The sequence below is a fragment of the Opisthocomus hoazin genome, chromosome 11 (genome assembly GCF_030867145.1).
Source record: "Opisthocomus hoazin isolate bOpiHoa1 chromosome 11, bOpiHoa1.hap1, whole genome shotgun sequence".
Taxonomy (NCBI): domain Eukaryota; kingdom Metazoa; phylum Chordata; class Aves; order Opisthocomiformes; family Opisthocomidae; genus Opisthocomus; species Opisthocomus hoazin.
The window spans coordinates 18,490,643-18,512,087 of NC_134424.1; the positions used below are offsets into that span (position 1 = coordinate 18,490,643).

Below are 21,445 nucleotides of genomic sequence, written 5' to 3' on the forward strand. Positions count from 1 at the left end.
AGCAATGAAGTTATGCTTATGAATCACTCGGGTCTCCTCCATGTACTAAAAAAAAAAACCCAAATGACAACCAACCACTACAGCAAGTCTGGAATGATTTCTAGATGCTGGTTCTATCCCAGAAGAATCATACCATTCTCCAAGTGGGAAAATCAAAAAGAATATTGTCCCAGAGTAGTGTGGTTCGCCAATTTTCCTCAAGCAAGCAAGTTTCCAGGCTCCACCCCTGGAGCCAACTCACTCTAATTTGTTAGAGGAAAGAGAGCTCAAGGCATTTAAAAAACATGACTAGAAAGCCCTAATCCCCGATACAGCATGCTCCATCCCCTCAGGAAACATCTTAAAATAATCCAGTTGTGATCACAGTATTATTTCAGCACTTACTTGTCAAGAGTTTCATCTAATGTCTCATACGAGTTCTTGTAGCACTCTATTCTTTTCATGAAGTCTTCTGTTGCTTCATCATTACTACAATCAACATAGTCAGGACTACCCAGCTTCACTTGCTGTTTAAAATACAAACAGGAGAGTTGTACATGAGTTTCTTTCCCTTTTTAATCCTTTTTCTCTATTTGAAAGAAATAGGAAGGAGGAGAACACAACACAAAAACTTATTTTTCTGGAACTTAATTAAAACACATGTAAAGCAAAAAGAACTGTTCTTCATAGAATTAAACTTCTGAGTTGATACACACACGGACAGGAAAACAAATGAAAAGTGTTCCATTAGTGGGAGTTAATGGTTTTTGGCTATTGGAAGTTCTTATGTAACATACTTCTAAAAACACCTAGCTACTTTAAACCTCTTGACTTAAGGCAGTTAAAACAGTCTTTCCTGTACTCACCACAATGTTTGCAGCAATGACCTCTGGATCTACGCATACGGACTCGACAAAAAAAGTCTTCAGTCCAAACAGACAGTCACATGTATGGAAGGCAGGAAGGAAGAAGATGCATTAAAACGCCTCTGGAAACTAACACACACAAGCAGCATGTTGCTCATTTCCACGCTAACTCCTTTTTAACAGCGCCATGCCTTAAAGTTGCCTCCATTTACTCATGTTTCTCCAGACCCTCTCATCACAAGGCACTGGCTTACCATTCCCTGAAGCATCATGCTCTACACTATTTTCCCCAACAATGCTTATTAGTGGAAAAATTTTGCAGTGAGAAAACTTTTGGATGGAATAGGAAGAAATAAATGGCAAGGATGCAAGTTCAGCCATACAAATGGCAACTAAAGTTTCTGAAACAGTAATTTAGAAGTCTTTCAACTAATGGAGTAACCTCACTTAAAAAGAGGTTTGTGTTTTGCTGTCTCAAAGCTTCATGGAGATGCAAGTTTCGAGGAAATGGAAGATGACTGGAGAACAGCTAAATGCAAAACAATCCCACACAGAAGGCAGAAAGCCACAGAAAGCTTTTGGTTTGTACAGAACTAACACAGAATTCCCTATGTGTTTCCACAGCAAAAATCTTAACTGCAGTAAGAACCATCTTTTAAATAGTTCTTGCTGACAGTACACTCAGAACTACGGGTCCAGGACAACAGAAGGAAAGCCATAGCATAAAAGAGATTAGCTCCAAACAGCACAAACATTAAAGACAAGAAAAATGGGGATGGGGTGACTTTTCATCACAAACAATGCTTGAGAACACAAAATGCTGTATTGACTAAACATCTAGGAAGGATGTGGCTTATGCTAGTGCACTTCTTAACTCAGAGTACAGACGAGGGCAAAACTACCACCGCTCTACTTGTCTGGGCATTAGCGCAGAACTCCTTTGCTTTTGACTCACCTTATAACCATTTTCTTCACCAAATTTGTAAATGGTTTCTCTACGTTCTCGAGTAGTGTTTGTAGCATCAAAGACCTAGGTATAATTACAGAAAAATAGAGGGGGGAATTTAAAAAGCATCATAGCCTGTGAGAAGCACTGTGTTACTAGCAACAAAAACAAGGGTTCCAAGTTCCTCAATGTGAGGGAAAGCAATGAAAACACTTCCCCTTCCCTCTACCCTGCTACCTCAACATGCTCAACATAAAAACAAAAAACATTCCTACTTCACACACATCCATTTCTAAATAATAAAAAAAGAGCAATAGTTTGAAAGCACTACTGGTAGAACACTGTATTTGGAAGAAGCAATCGGAATTTAAGCCTAACACATAATACAGGACAGAATCTTCCTCCTAGCCCTTACCAGCATTAAATACTAACATGCATAGTTTTTTAGTGAACTTCTACTACACAAAAAAGATGCTGCAAACAATATGGTATTCACCATGCAAGTGAAAATCTTTCAAAGGGCAGAAGATCTGCAAGACTCGTAAATCCTGTCTGTGAACGGCAGGGAAATATGCAGCCATTTTTCTAAGGACTTACGTTTAGCTTTGAGCACACCAGTGTTTTACCAAAGTATGAAGTTTGTCAAAGCATAAAGCTTACCTCATGTCCCCAGCAGAACTTAAAATTACAGTTAATGGTTTTCCCTGATTAATTAATGGAACCACCACAGAGTTGTGTCAGTAGTCTTAAGAAAAGCAATGTTATGCACAAAACATCATTACGTCAGTAGCCGAACAGCTGATGTTTTGCATCCTGTTATTAAATACTCGGATACAGAGCAATTTACTCCGAGTTTCTCCTGCTCTCTTCAGAGATATCTCATGTCAGCAACACAACTGCCAAGCAATACCCAGGATGCTTTTTTGTTCAGTAAGTCTCTGCCTTTCACTTGAAAGGCTACACTATCAAACAGAAACACAAGTGCAACCAAAACAACAGATGAGTTTAACACTACATCACATGATGTGGAGGACATTTTTCTTAGTGTTAGCCTTTCCCCAGTTAACCCGTCAAATCTCAAAGGTGGTTGCCCAATACGGCATCATCACTCTGAAGTTAAGTTCTCCTTTCACTGCAGCAACAAAGATAGATCTAACATACAACTCCGAAAGAAAAATAAATCTGAAATACTGAAGAGATACTGGAATGACTCAGGCTGTGTATTATCCAGCAGACACACACTGTTTTGTAGGGAATGACACCTCAAGAACGTGTCTTCAACAAGCAACTTACAGCCACGTGCCCGTTTTCTTCACTGAGGTACTGTCGGACGTCATTCAGCGCTGCTAAGGCACACTGTCTTAAAAATGAGAGAGAGTAAAACTCAAATGCTAGTTAAAGTAATTTTATTAATGCACTTGTACATTGAGATCAAAGTGCCCTACAAATGTTAGATAGTCTGTCCCAAAAAACACCTGTTTTTAAATCAGCCCCTCCCTGCCCCCGAAACACAGGGAAAAACAACAGAGGTCAACCAAGTTATACTAAGGAGATGTGGTCACAGTCATCTGCCTAAGAAAAAGGCCAGTCCAGTGCTCCTCGGTGCAACTGATACAACTACGAATCACCACAGAACGCCCACCAGCTTTGCTGGCCAGGATAAACTTTCACTAATCTAAAGTAACATCACCGAAACATCCCTGCAACTGTATTCTTTTCCTAATTACCTATTCATAGATATTTGCTTCTTAATTTGACTCTCAAAGAGGGGGGGAAAAGAAATCAACTTCAGGTTTTTTATCTTGTGGCCCTAAGTTAAAGTGGACAGACAACTATTTTTCAGTAATCTACTACTTCTCTTTCGAACGATCATGTAAAAATTGCTTTTGTCAAAAAAATCTGTTGAAATAGAGTAAAACAAAGTTAGCACCAGGTATCAGAGACAGCAGTGAAAACAACACCCCACTGTAGTCACCAACCCAACAAAATTAGTACTGGAGACTGCTGAGGGCAAACGCCAAAAAACCCCACCCCACACACTTTACACTTGTCTTAAATCTGGACAAGAATAAATTAATTTGCAAATTTCCTATCTCCCCAGCATTAGTATTATCTTCAAAGTCCGTCACGATTTCTAACACATAAATAATACTGGAGGGCAACATTAACATCGTGCATGATTTACTCATTTGTAGAACAAAGCCCCACTTATTTCCAGTAAGTACAGTCTTTTTACAGTACCAACATTAAAAACTGTCCAACAGCCTTTCTATGCTTTATTACTTTATTTTGACTTCCAGACTGAAACGCATAACTCTTCTCTTACATTTACCATACCCTGCATGCACGTTTTATCTTAAAAGAAAAATGAAGGCTTTTCAATCTTGACAGTATTTCCACATTAGCATGGTTAATAGATGTCAGGAACTGAGTCAAGTCTTCACTAAATACATACAAACACTCTTCACTCATTGCTAACTAGGCAGATTAGCTCCCACAGCCCATTTCATGCTATATTCCCCACCATTTAGTCTAAGAGGTGACACAGACGCACATTAAAAGGTTTGGCTCTACCTCTAAGCAAAAAGTAAGGGCTTGCAAGACTAATGCTACTTGTATCTACTCTCTGGTCCCAAATGGTTAGCAGGTTCTTACGCAAGTTATTCTCCTTCAACAATAGCAATACTCAACTGCTGTGGAAGGGAAAGGAAAGAGAGAGAGGACAAGCAAAGGGACAGCCACAAAAGAAAGTCCAGACAGTAGGGAAGTCCAGAGATTTTTAATTCTTCAGCTGAAGAAATTAAGAACAAAATACTCCGTATTTTAAGCTGCCTAAACAAATCGCATTTCCATTGCTCTAAAATTTGTTCCTTCTCATTTCATACTGCATTCTCTTAAAAGTTTTCCTGAACATGCGAAAGAGACAATGAATAGTCAAGAAAATCAAAACATCTTCCTATTTGATCTTCTAAAAGAAAGACAGGCAGCTCCCTCTTGCTCTGACCTTCTCTTTCTTCTAAAGGTCTTTCCTCTACATTAAGTACAGGCTTTTTCCAAGCAAGAGCAGTCTCAAGCGCTTCATCTGGGCACAGATGTTCACACTGGTGCTCATTTTGTTTGCACTGCATTAGCAAAACATGGCAATTTTCAAGGCAGTACACTGATTGACTGCATGAAGCACCTGCATGGTGGCCAAAAAGGCAATTTCAGGGAGAGAATAACAGCGTTTCATTTTCACTCATTTGAACGGAACATGACAAACACGTTCAAAGTACTCCAGGCAAAAAATTCCAGTATGCAAACCAAAAAGAAAAGCAGATATGTAGGGCTTTTTCTTCTTTAATATGCACACAAAAGCTCTGAAATGGCATTTCAGGAACCAGACAGTAGAAAGAGTCACATCTATTAGCTGATACCTTACAAAAAGCAAAGAAAAATTTGTTATAACTACTTTGTTTTGAGTGAAAATATCCTGGAGCATCTGCAGGAGTAACAGCAGTCACAGTCTACTGAAAGGTGAAAAGGAATCCACTTTTAGTATTTAACCTTCTCTGCATTTTTGATGCTTGAGATGAAGCATTTAAGAAAAAAATACCCCAACTTTTAAGCAGCCTAAACAAATCACTTTTCCACCTTCTCTGGAATTTCTTGTCCTTGTCATTTCATACTGCACTCTCTTATGGGTCTTCACGAGCATGCAAAAATGAAACTTCAAGCAGTCTCTAAGACCATATCACACAGGATACCATTGTAATACAATTAGCATTGTGTAGTCAAACACCTTCAAAACTTACTTCCTGATTTTCAAGCCTTCTTCATTGTCAGGCAGGAAGAATTCAAAAGATTTATACTTTTTCACCAAATCCCGACGATACTGTCCAACATTAAATTCTGCAAGAAGAAACCAGTATTAGTGGGAACTAACGGTGTTCATGTAAAAAAAGACAGAAGTTATAACAGCTTTGAAACCAATCTACCTGCAAGGATAAAACTATTTACCATGTGCAAAGTCAACATATCATACCTCCTCTTGTGTTCTGGGGGGTTGGTTTGTTTTTAAATACAAAGACAACAACAATCACGGAAACGGCAAAAGAACATTTGGGCTGCAGGTACCTTTAATGGAGCCACTTGACCATATTGCTGTGCCTCCTCCAGTCAGTTTGCCTAAACCACACAAAGAAACTCCTTTCCTCCTTTGCAGGGGTGGCTGGAAGGCTTTTCAGGAGTCTACCAAGGACTACTAATAATCTCGCTTATTCTTCTGTGTATACGGGCAGTGAAATAATATTCTGACAGCACCTCCCAAAACTTCCAGCTCTTATTTAAGCAAGCAAGAGTTTTAAATAAGACTAACCAATCTCGCTTTTGACTAAAAAAAACACCTTAAAATTCAACTTGTGGAAACATTTTTTCAGAACTCTGCCCAAATATTTCTACTCCTTAAGGATCAGTACATACTATATCACAAGCCCCGTTCCATTTATTTAAAAATAATGCTTAAAATAAATAAAAAAAATCAGCTAAAATATTCAATATAGTCTTACCATAATCTCTTAACGTCTGTCAAAGAAAACTATTCCTTATCTGGGCAAAGGTCTATAAGATCTACGGCTGTATACGTGTCACAGTATCAGATAGGGGATTAGGGCAAGCCAGTCGTTTCACCACACAGCAGACAATGACACTGCACTCTAATGAACTTCATTCGACAGCTCTGCCAGTAGGTCTCGAAGTGCAATTAATGTTTAACTTGTTTCTGACCTATACGCTTTCTCTTCTGAGCTGCAAAGCTTTTTTTTCTTAACATTAGACCAAACTGAAGTATTCTGTTTGAGAAGCTGCCAAGGTATAACTACTTGCCAGACTTATTTCTGGAAAGAGGAAAAGAAGTAATAGACACAACTGCAGTTGTAATTAAGAAAAAAAAGACATAGCATAAAAGAGCTCAACCATCAGCTGCTGTGTATAGATTGCTGTTGGGAATGGGGGCACAGGAAAAAAGAAATAAATATTGTTTATCCCCCCAAAAATTAAGTTTTGTTTGAATTCAACAATGTTGATGTGATTTTTTTGTAATTTAATGACACGGATTATAGTACAATCCAGGTTATTCTGTGACAGGTTTAACAAGCACTGGCAACACTGGCTACATGAAAAGGTGGCTTCTTGTAAGAAAAACAGAAGATGCAAGAAGTTCACATGGCCAGCACTGTCAGGCAATAGCCCTTCAAAAATCAGAAATAATTAATGTCATAAGAAAGAAAAGTTACTGCAAGAGGGTCATGCACAGCAAAGGAAAAAGCTCTATCCAGTGGGACAATCTTTAGCCTTCATTATTAGCATATACCCCTGCGGAAAAGTTTCACAAAGCCAATTGGTATCACAGCTACCACACAGTCAGAACTATTCAAAAAAGCTTCCTACCGTTTACTATCTACAAACCACTTTGCAACACGGTTCTATTCAAGCATCTAATTGACCTCATTTCCTTCAAAAAGGCCAGATAAAAAGTCCTTTGTATTTTTAACCATTCCACATTCTAAATGACAGAGGATTTCAGAAGGAACAAAAGAAAACACAGAACTGATGGCTGAATGATTCAGCTAACATCAACCCTGGGCTACTTACCTCCACCTTCTGTCCCTGAACTCTCCAGCTTGCCTGACGTATGTTACATGAAAAGACGGCATTTATCTTTTCTCTGGTTTACATAACCTCATAATTTTAGCCATCTGTCTCAGAGAGTAAGAATCCTTATTACACTAAGCACACGCTAATTTTAAGACATTAAGAGCCAAAGGGTAACAGATGTTAGGGCTACTGGATACTTCTCCTGTATTGATTCAGTCCCAATCACCTGGAATCACTAGGCCACGCGTCACCTATTCCCTCAGTCAGCGAGCTGTATTAAACTGATACCAGCATCAGTAAAATTGCATCACTGATTACATACACAGCAGGAAGGGCCTGTGGTTTTTCACAAAAATCCCACGCCACCCTTTCTAACAAAGACAAACCATAACCAGCAACCTCGGACAGAACCTCATACGGCAACTTCATGTAGTATGTTTTTGTAAAATTAAGCAGCAATGCTCTAACTACTTTTCATTAAGCACAAGTGCATTTATTTTCTGACGTACTGCTCACAGTAGCCCATGGGAACTTTTCCTGTAACTGAAGCAGACCAACCCTACCTATTTTAATGTATTTCGGATATATTTAACCAAGCATGAGCCAGATGTGGACAGTATCTTCTTTGTTGTCTGATACTGGATTTCTGCTTTTCAAAGTTCACACAGCAAAATGTTCCACACAACGACATATACACATATGTGTATCTAAAACACAAGCGTGGTTATATGACACACATTTTATCAGCTTCAATACAGGCTAACCTATTTAGATTGCTATTCTGTTTCAGCCTAATGGATAAAACTGAAGTCTCTAAATACCTGATAGTGCTCATCAGAAGGGTGATCCTGTGTGAAAACAGTCAAAACTCAAGTGATAATTTAAATCCTGTAAACTCTCATACTCAAACAATGTAACATAACTTCCATAACATCTCATCTAAATAAAACATATTAGACACATTTCTCAGAGCTTAAGAAAACATCGACTCCAAAAGCTATACCCTAGGATCCAAAGACAGTTTATATACAGGACAGAACTCTTCATCTTGACTTCTTGGAGCTACTAAGAAATACAACTCTGAATATCCAGCCAAAAGTCTGCCTCCTTTAGTATGATCTGATGTCTACTGTTATTGAAATGTGAGATGTGGATGTGAGGGTGATCTGGCTGCGACATCTGCCACCCCATTGATCGCCAGGGTTGATTCGGCTGATCTGGCTGGCTACGCGGGTGTCCCCTTCCTCCCTCACCACTCCACGTGCATCCCTCCCAAAGCTGCGCGCTCGGTCGAAGAGGATGACCTTCCCCGATAGAGGCGTACCGTTCATCGGTCCAAGGGTATATGGTAGCTGTGCTCCCCTGCTAGAACCTCCAAACAAGCTCAAGGTCCATTTGTAGGAGAATGTAGGGCAGTCAAGCTTCCAAGACTGCAGACACATCCAAGTGAGGCACTGCATGGGTTTTAGGTGACCTTAGAAATGCTTACAAATATCTCAAGGGTGGGTGTCAGGAGGATGGGGCCAGACTCTTTTCAGTGGTGCCCAGCAACACGACAAGGGGCAATGGGCACAAACTGAAGCACAGGAAGTTCTGTCTGAACATAAGGAAGAACTTCTTCCCTCTGAGGGTGACGGAGCACTGGAACAGGCTACCCAGGGAGGTTGTGGAGTCTCCTTCTCTGGAGATATTCAAGACCCGCCTGGACAAGGTCCTGTGCAGCCTGCTGTAGGTGACCCTGCTTCGGCAGGGGGGTTGGACTAGATGACCCACAGAGGTCCCTTCCAGCCCCGAACATTCTGTGATTCTGTGATTTTGTGAAATGATAAACCAGTCATAACTATAAAGCTACCACTGCTGCACCAGACACAGAATCACAGAACACTTTTTCTTCTACAGAGGCAGAGAAGGTGGCAGATGAGATGGCTGCTCAGAACCTCAAATGGAGTTAGGTCTTGTTTACTTGTTGTTTTGGGCCTGCAAGCTACCACAGGAGCTCAGGAATGAGGTCAGACAGCCAGGTCCTTGGCACAACCAATCTGAGCCGTCATTTCCCACTCGACACACACCTACAAAGTTCTTAAGAGTGATAACAAGTGGCTGATTCGGTTCCTTGGGCTCTTAATATTCAGACAAAGAGCTGTTTAACTGCATTTGTGGAATGAGTCACAAAGAGTTACACAGAGAATTGCACCGTTGCACAAAGTTTACAGAGAAAAGAAGATGGAGAAGCCAGAACTTTAACCCAGAAGAGATGATTGCTCATCCACCTGTAAACGAGATTCCCTTTCACCCACATAAAAAAGGGGAAGGAAAAAAAGAAAAAAATGACAGCTGAAGAACCAAAGTATTAAGGCACAAGGGCAGAAAGTTGGTTTAGGCATCTGGCGGAACACAGAGGTAAATGGACTGTCACCAGAATGTGATTAATTAACACCTAAAGGGAACAGAGCCTGTGTATTCTATTGCTTAACCAGAAGCTGACAAAGCAGAAGGATTTTAAGTAGTCAAACTGGGCAAGGAAATTACGGGGAATTAGGTTTATAAAATACCTAACATCAGTCCTATCCTCCTGATGTAAACGGAAGTAAATCCATCACCTTTTGTAGGCACTCCAATCCAATTTAAGTAGCGTGTCAGCTTCTTCGAGATGTAGGTTTTCCCTCTTGCTGGGAGACCCACCATGACAATGAGAGTAGGGCAATTTGTCATACATACTGAAACAGAAAAACAGAAAACCAGGATTTACCATTAACATTCACACAAAGCAAAGGCTTATACTGCAGTGGATAATCACAATCCGCTCACTCCCCGAGGCAGCGACGGTTCAAGCAGCTCATGCACTGTGCCTCGCTACTTCAGGGGCAGGTTTCAGGAGTACAGTGGACCTAAGTAGGTTTCTTATGCCGTGTTGAGTTTTGCAAGGGCAAGTCAGTGGCGGTGCAACGCCGGACTTGTGAGTGGTACACAGGCAGAAGACAAGAAACCGACGTATTTGCATACGCGTTTTAACACATTAAAAAAACCACCAAATAAAGGACACTGAGATCTTATGCCCCTATGCACCTCAGTTCAGCTTGCATTGAAAGGAAACAGCAAGGTGTACACAACTTCTACATATTTTTAAAATCTTTAAGACCAGACCTCAATGCTGCTCAACCTTTTCTTGGTTTTGAGTGAACCAAGCATGAGAGATGCAGCTTAATACATTCTAGTATGACATGGTTCACTGTTTATTATTTCTCCTTCAAATAATATTAACACAAAGATCTCTCTTGAAACAATAGCTCATTTTGACTGTTCTTCGACAGTTACTAGGAATGAAGCACAAGTATTCCACACACTCAGTACAATAATCTGATATACAGATACACATACACAAATACTCTTAACCAAAGGCAGAGTGTTTAATTAAAGAAAAAACTGAAACTGTATGAAGTTAAAGGGGCTGTGTGTGCAAACTGAAAACCTTGAGGCATTTCCTTTCAAATGACAAGTCTTTGAACATTTTAACAGCACAAAACTATGGATACCTTGCATTACTCTCACAGCTGCAAGGAACTGCCTAAAAAGAAAGAAGACATTAAAGTGGCACAAAGATACCACCGGCTCCCTCCATCCCATATTTCAAAGGGTATTAATTTCTATACAATGCACATGTGCATCAGTTTCCTCATTGTCTTGATAGAGGAGGAGTCAATTCACTCCAAGAGACTAAATCTCAGCATTAAGCCGTAAGGCGTAACTAAACTGTTGCACAGAGCACTGTGATTACCCGCGATTCGAAACCTTGGATTGACGAAGTCCCATCCCACTAACTCACTTGCACAAACCCAGCCCAGCTACTCCACATAGTAGACCCATCAAAAAAGAACGAACAGAACTGCAAAGACAGATGCACATTCTTGTAACACACACTGAAAAGAAAAAAAACCAACACCCAAACTCTTTAAAAATACACAACTTCATGAGAGAGAGAAGGGAAAATGGTAACTAACCTCGAACCCGTGAAACATTACTGCGCTATGAAATGAAAGTTATATGGAACTGAATGCAAACCAAAACAGATCCGTCCAAACATGTCCATGTCTCCGGAAGGACGCTGATAAAAGCCTGTGGAGTAAGCTTCTCTGTGCAGAAGCCTATGAACAAGAACAATAATGTTTGCTTGTCCCTTTTCCTCTTTGTCCTAAGTTCAGGCGTGTGAACCCTGACTCCCAAGAGAAGGAATGAAGGCTCAGGAGAAACAAATTCTATGAAGTGCAAAGAGTACTGTGCTTACTACACTTAACAACTTGGCTTCTGGTTTTAAGGATACTAAAATAAAATACTGAGATGAGAAAAATTCCTGAGCCCCTAGAAATTTTACTAGAAGACGTTATTGTTCAAAGCAAATTTAAAAGGTTCTTCATCTGAAATATCCAGCTTGAGTTTTAAATAATTTTCCAGTGTAAGCAGTGAAGTAAGACTTCTAGAAACAAAAATAAACCAGGATCTGTACGGAAAGGCCTGTACACTGCCTCCGGTCCACTTGCTCTGCAAGAAACCTGTGCTAAGTGAAACGAGCTTTTCTACCCATTCTGAACAGAGTTTACCAACTAACATTACACCTAGATCACCTCAATTTTTGATTTTTTTTTCCTGGGGTAAGCTATACAAATTTAGCCTTCTCACAGAACATCTGTATTTTTGTAATATAATAAACCTATACTGAAGCAAAATTCCATTTTGCAAAACTAATGGCTGGTGAGCTACTGTGAAAAACCTGCAACTCGCCTAAATGGTTGCTTCACAGCCTACACTAACAGCCTCTCTCTACCGTGCTACTGCTGCCATGGGTTTGTACTAGATCTTCTCACGGAGCAGCAAACCCGGTCAATGTGACTACAACAACGTGCAAGAGGGACATTTCCTCCCAGTACAAGTCTGGCATCACCAGGATTTTTATGCTAATTTCATCAAAGAAAGTACAAAAACTAGCAAAATTGCCTTTTCTGGAGCCCTACGCATACAGTTTAACGTGCACGCCTAATCTGTTATTCTGGTCACTCTGTGCCTGGCTATCTAGTGCGCGAGCAGAAGCCAAGGCAATTATCTGCTGCTCACAACCAAAAAAGTTGCAATCCTATTCGGATTAGGTGCCAGGCTGACCAAAAGTGCTTTTCTTCTTTAAAGACAGATACCAGCAAGACAGACACCCTGCACACCACAAGGAAGAATACCACCGATTCCAATGATCTGATATACTCTGCTTTCACATAACGCCGTAGCCCTATAAACACCACTACACAGTACATGATGCCACGGCACAAAAGCGCTTTTGTCCGCAACAAGAGGATGCCAGGTCACAATCTAAAATTCAGGGCACTAAAGAACATATGGTGTTCTGGTTCGGATGGCCAACAGTGGTTGTGGTCTAATACCACTCACCCAGGTGGCACTCTGTGACAAACACACCTATGCATTCAGAGGTGGAAGTCAAAAGCACTTTCACTGGCCAAAACAGCACATGGTAACAGCTAAATGAGACGATTGAAAATAAAAGCACACAAAACAATTATTTTATTTTTGCTGTACCTCAGTGTAGCGTTGTCAACACAAGCAAGACTCAGCACAGCAAACACAGGCTTTTGTTTTCTTCCTTACGAACCTCTGTCATTAACAAGGCTTAATTTTGCTCATTAGCTCAGTAAAAGAGTCAAGACTAAACCTAAATGCAAAGTTCTGAGGATGTATCAAACAAAAGTTAAAAATCATTCAATTTTCTTCTACTTTATCTGAACCATAATGTGCTCAACAAAACGTTGCCAACACTCACAGCAAGTGGGGAGGAACATTCATTCCAATGACAGTATTTAAAATGTCAGTGTCTCAAGACTTGCTCCTTCCTTTGAAGAAATGTAAGCAATTTTGACATGAGGATGTGGACTGATTAAAAACACCAAACAACAAGTTACACATGTCTAACTCCCGGAACTAAAAAGCCTCTTTAGTTCAATAGTTTCCCAATGGCACAATGCTCAATTCCCCTTTTCACAGCACCTCACCATCATTCACTTTACACAAAAAACAACTTGCAGCAGAAAAGTAGTTACACAGGTGCAAGTGACAGAGTCACGGCAGGCTCTCCTAAGCATAGCTTTCATTCCTCATCACTGGATCATCTGGTTTACCTCCAGAAATCTCGCTCCACAACCTAGTTTCAAGAAACCTAACTAGTTTTTTAATACTGCTTCACTTTTATAACCCCTCAGGGTTTCTAACAGCCCCAACCTGTGGATGTGCTATCAACACTGATTTTGCTAGATGAACATACGCATTCAGAACAGCAAAACAAAATCCACAGGGTTGGACGCCATCGTTTGATTAAGGTGCCCTATGTCTTTATGCAGGTTTTTTTCTTCAAAATAATGTTGTAATGTAAGACTGCATGTCTATAAACAGCAGCATCAAAAGGAAATATATGTTGTATACCCTTACTGAGAGGGAACACACAAAAAACATGCACAATATACCAATCAGCAAAGGGAAATGGCCAAGTGACGAAACGCATTAAAATCAAATACTGCATCTGAAGCGAAGTCATTATCCCAGTTAAAACTTTCTTATATACTACTGAACAACACAGCAAGTTGCACCTCAGAATAAAATTACGACTGCCGGCCCTTCTAAAGTTAAAGACTTAACAGCCAAGGAAAGAAGAAAGAAACTACACGCTCCTTTCTCGCCTCTCAGGCTCTGTTGTGAAATAATGCGAGACAAGGAACAAGATTTTGAAACCAAACTGGGACACTGAACAACCTAGCTCAGCTGCGCAGTATTTCATCAGCCCTCAGAACTCACATGATCTTGTGAAATCAGAGACAAGAGTTGGTGTTTTCCAAGGTCACCTACTACATAACATATCATCAAGAATTCCTTCCTTGCACCCAAAATGAGATTTTGGGTTTTCCTTATTTGTGTTAAATTTTTAAGCCTACTTTTAAGGTCAGATGCTGCTACAGTTAGCCATCTGGAGTTTACGGAAGGATTCTATGGCCTTCAACTCAAGGTCTGCTCTCTGAAATCACTGTACTGTTTGGAGGCTCACACACAAACATCTTTAACTATTAAGCCAACGCAACCACCCTTCCAAATGAGGTTAGCCCTACATGTTTTCCCCTATTACTTATCAATTTAACTATTGCTACTCCATTTTTTCCTGTCATTCAATAACAATTGGTCCCCCTTCTTCGCATCCCACAGGGATGAGTTCCCCATCCTGCTGCTCATCCTCCCCGCTCCAACATCTGAAGAAGTCCATCATCTTCTAATTTGTCACTCCTCTTTTTGTCCAAATCGCCAGTTTCTAACATCACCCTGGCACAAGGGATTCGGAATTCACATTTGTCCTCTAGCCAGTCTCATGCCATGAGCCACTCCTAGCAGCTCTGCCATCCATCCACTTGCCCAGGGTCACCATTTGCTTCCTACAGCTTCGAAGCCAACAGTGATGGCCCCATCACACACCCAGATCCTCAGTCTGCAGCTGGGTGTTGTCCTTACCTCATTCACTTTCTCCAGCTTCAGTTCCTAGGGCTGGGAGTACAAATACACATAAGCAGCATGAGCTCAAAGGGTAGAGTTCTTTAGAGCAAAGATAATCTTCATTTGATGCTTTTTTTTTTTTTTTGGACACGATATACATTCATGCTGCTGTACAAACAGCAAATAAAAATTAATAGAATGACCAAATTCCAGCAGCTTTAGGGAAACAAAGCCATTAACTGTAGTAGAGGGAAAAATAATGTTTAACCACAGGAAGTTCACTGTTTATCTCACTCTATAAACATCCTCTGCTAGGCTCTCAAAACAACTTTCACTAGCTCAACTTTGCTATTTATTTTTTATGTCCATGTTTGTAGCCCACTGCTTGATTCCTAGAGCTTGAAACAATGGGACATCCAATGCCAAGAGCAGCTTCAGAGCAACCTGTTTACAGACAAAACCTTTCACAAAAGGTAACTGGCAGTTACTAACAAAAATGTGCATTTCTGCTGCCTACAAGCCTTACTACGGAAGGTCACTTGGAACAGCTACCTTTATTCTACTGTCTCACTAGCTGTAAAAGCTCAGTCTGCTCAGCAGGCTGCACAAAGCCAGAACTCGTCCTTGAAGACCCGGCAATGCACAGGCTAAAAGAACGAGCTCTTCAAAGCCCCGCAACAGCTAAATCCTGGCAGGCACAGCTAGCCAGATTTCTTCTTCCCTACATAATCACAGTTGCTACAACTTTTAGAAAATCACGCTAAAAGCAGCTAACACTGGTAAGTCCCTGTGAAGATGGATCTGCCGAGTCCTCAACTGGAAGTGCGCAGGATTCTGCTTACCCACCTTCCAGAAAGACAAAGACAGACTAAAAAGTAGCACAGATAAAGGTCATCAGCACGAGTGAGGAAGTAAAAAATCCAACCAAAGGAGACTGAAAGACTTCACCTCGCTTAGCCTAGAAATTCAGAAGACATCCAAGCAACTAGCTTCACTGCTTCCACTGGAAAGCTACTCTTGAGGACAAGAAATCCACTTCCAACTTGAGCTTGTGTTTTTCCAACAGAAACATTTAACAGAGTCACCTGTAAAAGCGGAGAAGGGATGCAGCAGTGCCCCAGATGACCCAGCCTGGGCAGCCACAGCACGGCTGCAGGGCCCGCAGGTCCCACCGCCTCGTCAGAACACGGGGCGACACACGGTACACGGAAACCTGAGGATAAAGGACTCTGTGGCCTCCTCGCACTGGAAGAATTACAAAGCGTTCCCAGTTTGCTGAAACAAGACAGATGGTTTTCTCAAGGAAGACTAAGTTCTGGTCCTCTCTAGGCTGGCTGTAATTCAGAAATGACTGTAGGCATAGTCTGTGTATACCGCAAGAGCAAACGTGTGCAAAAGCACAAGGATTAAAAAAAATAATCCCCAAACTGTTGTTTTTTAGCAAAAACATTTTGCAATTACAAGGGACCTCTGGCATCAAAAATTACAGAAGACTCCTACAAAAAAATAAAATATGTATTTTTTTTAAGTAAGTTTATAAAGAGAATCTAAGTAATTGTCAAGAAGATGCCACATGTCACCAGATCATATGTGGCCAACACGCCATTCTGTTCTTGGGGTTTTTTTCGCAGTCTGTGTCAAAGCTGCAACAAATGTTCTTTCGTTTGGAAAAGAGCTGCCACGTTAAGGCCAAAACGAAGCATTCTCCTTTGCGCATTTACAAAATCAATTATACACACTTTCTGACCCTTTCCTCTTCCAGCATTCTCCTTCTCTCAACACCTTCTGTTTTTCACATGCTGGAGTAACTTGTTTCACCCAGAAACACACGCCTGCTTGCCCAGGAGAAACCAAGAAAATTCGGGCTTTTTTTGCAGCAAGATCTGGACCAAAGCAAGTCCGGGGCGAGCGGCAGCACCCACGGCAGCCACAGCAGAGCCCTCGGCCCCTTCTGCCAGCGCAGCCTCTTCACACAACAAATAAAAACAACCCCCCACCACAAAGCCCCTTTTGTCTGCAGAACTGCCGTGTCCGGAACCTCCATTTAAGTAGGGGAAGGGGAAAGAAAATAAAAAGGAGGTGGGGGTGGTGGGGGTGGAACACGCAAGCAAAGTTTGTTAATAAACGAGGGTTTACGAATGCCAAAGTCTTTGGAGGCTGATGACTTGGCTGGCTGCACCTCGAAACAAGGAAAGCCATTAACTCATACAGCAGATGGCCTGATACAGCACTGGCCTTAGAAGAAAAGAAAATACAGTGACATTTTTAGGCCTCTCTTCAAGAAGAATCTATTGAATATAAACGCAGCCTGGAACCAAAATGTTTCAGGGAAAAAAAAAAAAAGTCACAAACAAAAAAAGCCCCCCCACCCCCCAAGCAGCCAGGGCGGACTCCGGTCCCAGCCGAGCTCCGCTGCCTTCCGCTGGGCGCAGCCCCAGCAGCTCCGGGGCTGCCTGCCTGCCCCGGCCTTCCAGCCGCTACAGCCCCGGCGAGGGGCCCGGCGGGGCCCCCCGGCCCCTCACGCCGCTTTCCTCGCACCCCGACCCCCGGGAGGGGCTCCGCGGGGCCCGGCCCGCCCGCTGCGGCCCCGCCGAGGAGGAGGAGGCGGCGCGGCCGGGGGTCGCGCTGACAGCCCCGGAGCCCCCTCCCTCCCGGCTGCCTCCCGGCCGCCGCCCCGCTCACCGCCGCGCTGGGCGCTGTGCCCGGCCGGCAGCCCGTTGTCGTAGGGCTCCCACGTCTTCTGCAGCGGGTTCTGCGTGAGCTCCCGCGCCGGCCCCGCCGCCGCCATCCTCGCCCGCCTCCCGGCTCCCACTGCAGTGGCGGCGGGCGGGGCCGCACCGCCTCTCGGCCGGGCGCGGGCGGGGCCGCGCTGCCCCCTGAGGCGAGGCCGGGCGCGGGAAGCGGCGGCTGCCCCCTGAGGCGAGTACCCTCACGGGGACCCAGGTTCGGTTCCTGCCCCGGGTTCGGTTCCTGCCCCTCGGCGGGAGCGGCCCCGCGGGCCGAGGCCGCGCCGGTCGCCGTTCCCAGCGGGGCCTGAGGCCGTCTGCCGCAGCCCCGACAGCGGGAGCAGGCGCTGCGTCCTACGACGTCATGCACCCAGTGGTACATTTTTCCAATTCAACTCTGTTTCAGCCTGAAGGCGAAACTAACATCGATACAGAAAACCGTACATAAACGACAGGTTCCTCGCAGCTTGTCTAGCTACCCCAAAACTATTCACGTTGCACTGGAGAGAGCCTCTGCCGGGGCTAAACACAACGCCCCGCCGTCACCTTCCCACGCCAACCATCAGCTTCCCACCCGAGAGACACCCCCCAACCAGCCCCTTCACTGGGCTGAGCACAGTCCGAAAACAGCTGACTATACATAATAACGACTGTCACATACATCTGCATATTTTACAGAAGATAAGTGCAACGCACTGAGAGCGTGCTGGTAAAGTGCAATACGCATTTCCATCCTTCGCTCTGAGGTACTCGGACATTATGACGCTGGCCTAAATACACCTAAAGGTCAGTATATAGATATACACTAGTCAGACTCTGAGCATCTAAGGATCATTTTTAGGTTTTTCTATTCCATTCCAAGCTAAAACGTAGCTAAACAATAGAAAATTAGTTCTCGGAGACATTTGGTGAGACACCCCGGGGAAAGTTAGCACTGTTTTCCCAAAGCCACGGTTGCTCAACCTTCCCTTCCCTCTTTTCAGATTTTATTTCCTTCTCTTCAAGACTGAATTTTCAGCCACAGGCGCCTGCACCATATTTTTATCCCAGCAATTTTTCCCAGTTTTGTTTTTACTTCACAGCCGAGACAGGGAGGGGCAGAGGGGTTACAGGAGTTGCATTACAAGGGTGAGAAAACTAGGAGCAGGGAGAGGGAGGTTTCGAACACCTAAAAGCTTCTTGGTTTCTCCTGTTCAGCATGTATTTACTTCCAACAGCTGCCAGAAGAGGTGTGAGCAGGAACAGTTTAATCTGTGTTCCCAGTTAACCCCAAAGCCTGGCTCTGGCTCCCGTGCGTGCACAAAGCGTTGCAAGGAGCAGCTGGCTGCGGGACAGAGCCCAGAATCAGGAGGAACCCGCCTCACCACGAGCACCGGGACACTCCAGCCTTCTCCACGGTGCCTCCAGTAAAGCCGGGCAAGTTCACAAGAGATGTACTATTAACAGAAATAAGAGGTTCATAGGAATACCAACTTATAAAATACTCTTCTCAGGTTTGTTTTACATACATCAAATAGGAGATTATGTATGAAAACCTTCCTGTTTCCAGAAACAAAGTTTGTACCTCTTTGCTGCAAATCCCCACAGAGCACAAGAACTGAAACTCCACTCACACACCTGCCCGGCAGCAGAAGACACCCACCTGATGCTGTTCATACAAGAACAGCGTTTTCCAGAGGCCGACAGGGTGAATTGCCACATTTCTAAGTCTTGTCTCCCAAGCAGGAGGCACACCACCAGTGAGCTCTCTTCTTGCTTGGGCAGATTTGAACCAGCGGCACCTGCGCAAAACTTAAATAAGGCTTCGTCCAGGTGTTTGCAACGACATTAGAGCTGTGCATGGATGCCTGTTCGGCCTCCTAGCATTTATTTTTGTGAGATAAAGATTTCCGCTTGATGGATGACTAACTTCTGTTGTTGGCCAGACTTATTTAAGGTTGGTTTTGTTTTGTTTGGTTTTTGTTTAATAATTTCAGTGCAGTAATACGCTATTTAAGGACACAGAAAGCAAATGCAGAAATACTGCACCACTCCTGAGGTCTCACTTCAGAACATGCTTTTCAAGGGCACTACACTCAATTCCTAGAAAAAGACAGAACAAATACACATTGCTCATTAGATTCCAAATAAAGGATAGCGATCGCCTTCCGCACAATCACAGTATCAGGCACCGCTGTCCTAACACAAAGCCTTAATAAGCAGAGCTGGTTCCTGCAGGTGAAGTGCTGGGGACTCAGCTTTGTTTGCTCCAGGGAAACCACAAATAGGCCTTTACTCCTTGGAAAGCTTTTACACTAAGCCTCTGCTCTCAGGGCCACGCTGAGCTGAAAGCTTACCGGAAAAAGCACCTCTCCGCAGATGCAAAACGTCGAGGGGAAAGGCAGTCTTGGCAAACGAACTGCTGCACAGAAACAGAATGTGCTTGAGCCAAGGAACAGAGTCACACTCACCCTTCCCAAATGACTGCCTGACAAGGCAGGAAACTCTTGCAGTTTAATGCATACAGCTGACCCAGGGAGAAATAAGAGGCTGAACCAAGACTTCTGTTTGATTATTACAGAAACCCTACTTTCTATCTGCAAATAGACTGTATCATCTGGTAACCATATAATGCAAGTTCCACTGTATCTGCAAGTCACTTTCATGTATCTCATTTCCCTAGTGAAGGTATGACTTCATAGTCCGACAGCCTATAAAACATCCGTAAACCACCCAACACCCCTGCCTCCTGTCTTTCCACCATCACCCCAGCAGCACCAGCTCACTGCCTGGAGTAAGAAAAGGAGACTTCCCAGTCCTCCATGTGCCTGCACCCTCGCCACACTGAGCACAGCAGATACAGCTGACAAAAAAACAGTTCACAAACCCTTCCACAGATTCAGGAGATACCAGTACAGCGACTGGAGGATGCAGAGATGCAGCCGGAGGTCACAACGCATGGTTTATACAAGCGGGACGGCTGCAGAGGCGTCCCCGCAATGCGCCAGGCCCCGTGATCACGCACATGGGATGTTGCGTCGCCGCGCTTACAGCCCCGCGCAGACGACGGCGATACCCTCCGGCTCCCGCTCTCGTGGCGAAGCGCGAAGGAGCTTTTTTTGGGGAAGTTCCTGAAATACAGAGAACGGAGCAAACCTTTCAAGACAAAGAGGTGCCAGAACACAGGCTTCCCAGGTCCCCCGCCTTGCTGCCGATGTCTTGGAAAGCTGTCGGACACGCGAGCGGCGCTTTCCCAGAACCGCAGCGCACTGAACCGTCACCTTGCGTGTTTACGAAACGCCACACAAACGGGAGACGCTCTGCAGAAACGCAGCACTGCGTGGTTCTCCCCCTCCCCCACCCCCGCCCTGCGCGGCCTCGGGGGACCCCGACAGACACACACACACCCCCCCCGGGAAGCCCCCCGGCTGCCCAAAGCTCCGGGGCGGGCAGCAGCGCGCCGGTGCCCGCCCGCGCCCGCCAGGCGGCGCTCTAACCGCGAGAGCGCAGGCGGGGGGCGCCCCCCAGCGGCCGCGAGCGGGCACAGCCGCCGCCCCGGGAAGGGAATGGGGGGCCGCGGGGCCCCCCCGGTCCGGGGCCGCGGATGCTGCGGGCCCTGCGGGGTGGAGGCCGGTCGCAGCGGACAGCCCGCACCCGGTCAGTCGCCACCCTGACCCAAGTCATTAGCACAGGGCGAACGCTGCGCCCGGAGACACGCCAGCCTCACGGAATGCTGGCACTGCGACTCACCCGCCCGCGGCTGTTCGGCACCCCAGGGACAGCCAGAG

At 44.2% G+C, this 21,445-nt stretch overlaps 1 protein-coding gene across 7 annotated transcripts in view; it reads right to left on the bottom strand.

The window, feature by feature from the left end:
- Positions 1 to 21,445, bottom strand: part of LOC104336616 (6-phosphofructo-2-kinase/fructose-2,6-bisphosphatase 4) — a 58,833-nt gene that overhangs the window by 16,424 nt on the left and 20,964 nt on the right. For 5 of the 7 annotated variants that reach the window (XM_075433039.1, XM_075433038.1, XM_075433034.1 and 2 more), the window contains exons 2-7: positions 10,026 to 10,142; positions 5,586 to 5,682; positions 3,085 to 3,151; positions 1,801 to 1,875; positions 846 to 902; positions 385 to 506 (exon numbers count right to left, since the gene is read on the bottom strand). In XM_075433039.1, the coding sequence (XP_075289154.1) occupies positions 385 to 506; positions 846 to 902; positions 1,801 to 1,875; positions 3,085 to 3,151; positions 5,586 to 5,682; positions 10,026 to 10,142 (535 nt within the window). Of the gene's footprint in view, positions 1 to 384; positions 507 to 845; positions 903 to 1,800; positions 1,876 to 3,084; positions 3,152 to 5,585; positions 5,683 to 10,025; positions 10,143 to 17,634; positions 17,780 to 21,445 lie in introns of those variants that run through there. The other 2 variants (XM_075433036.1, XM_075433037.1) reach the window with 1 other exon arrangement.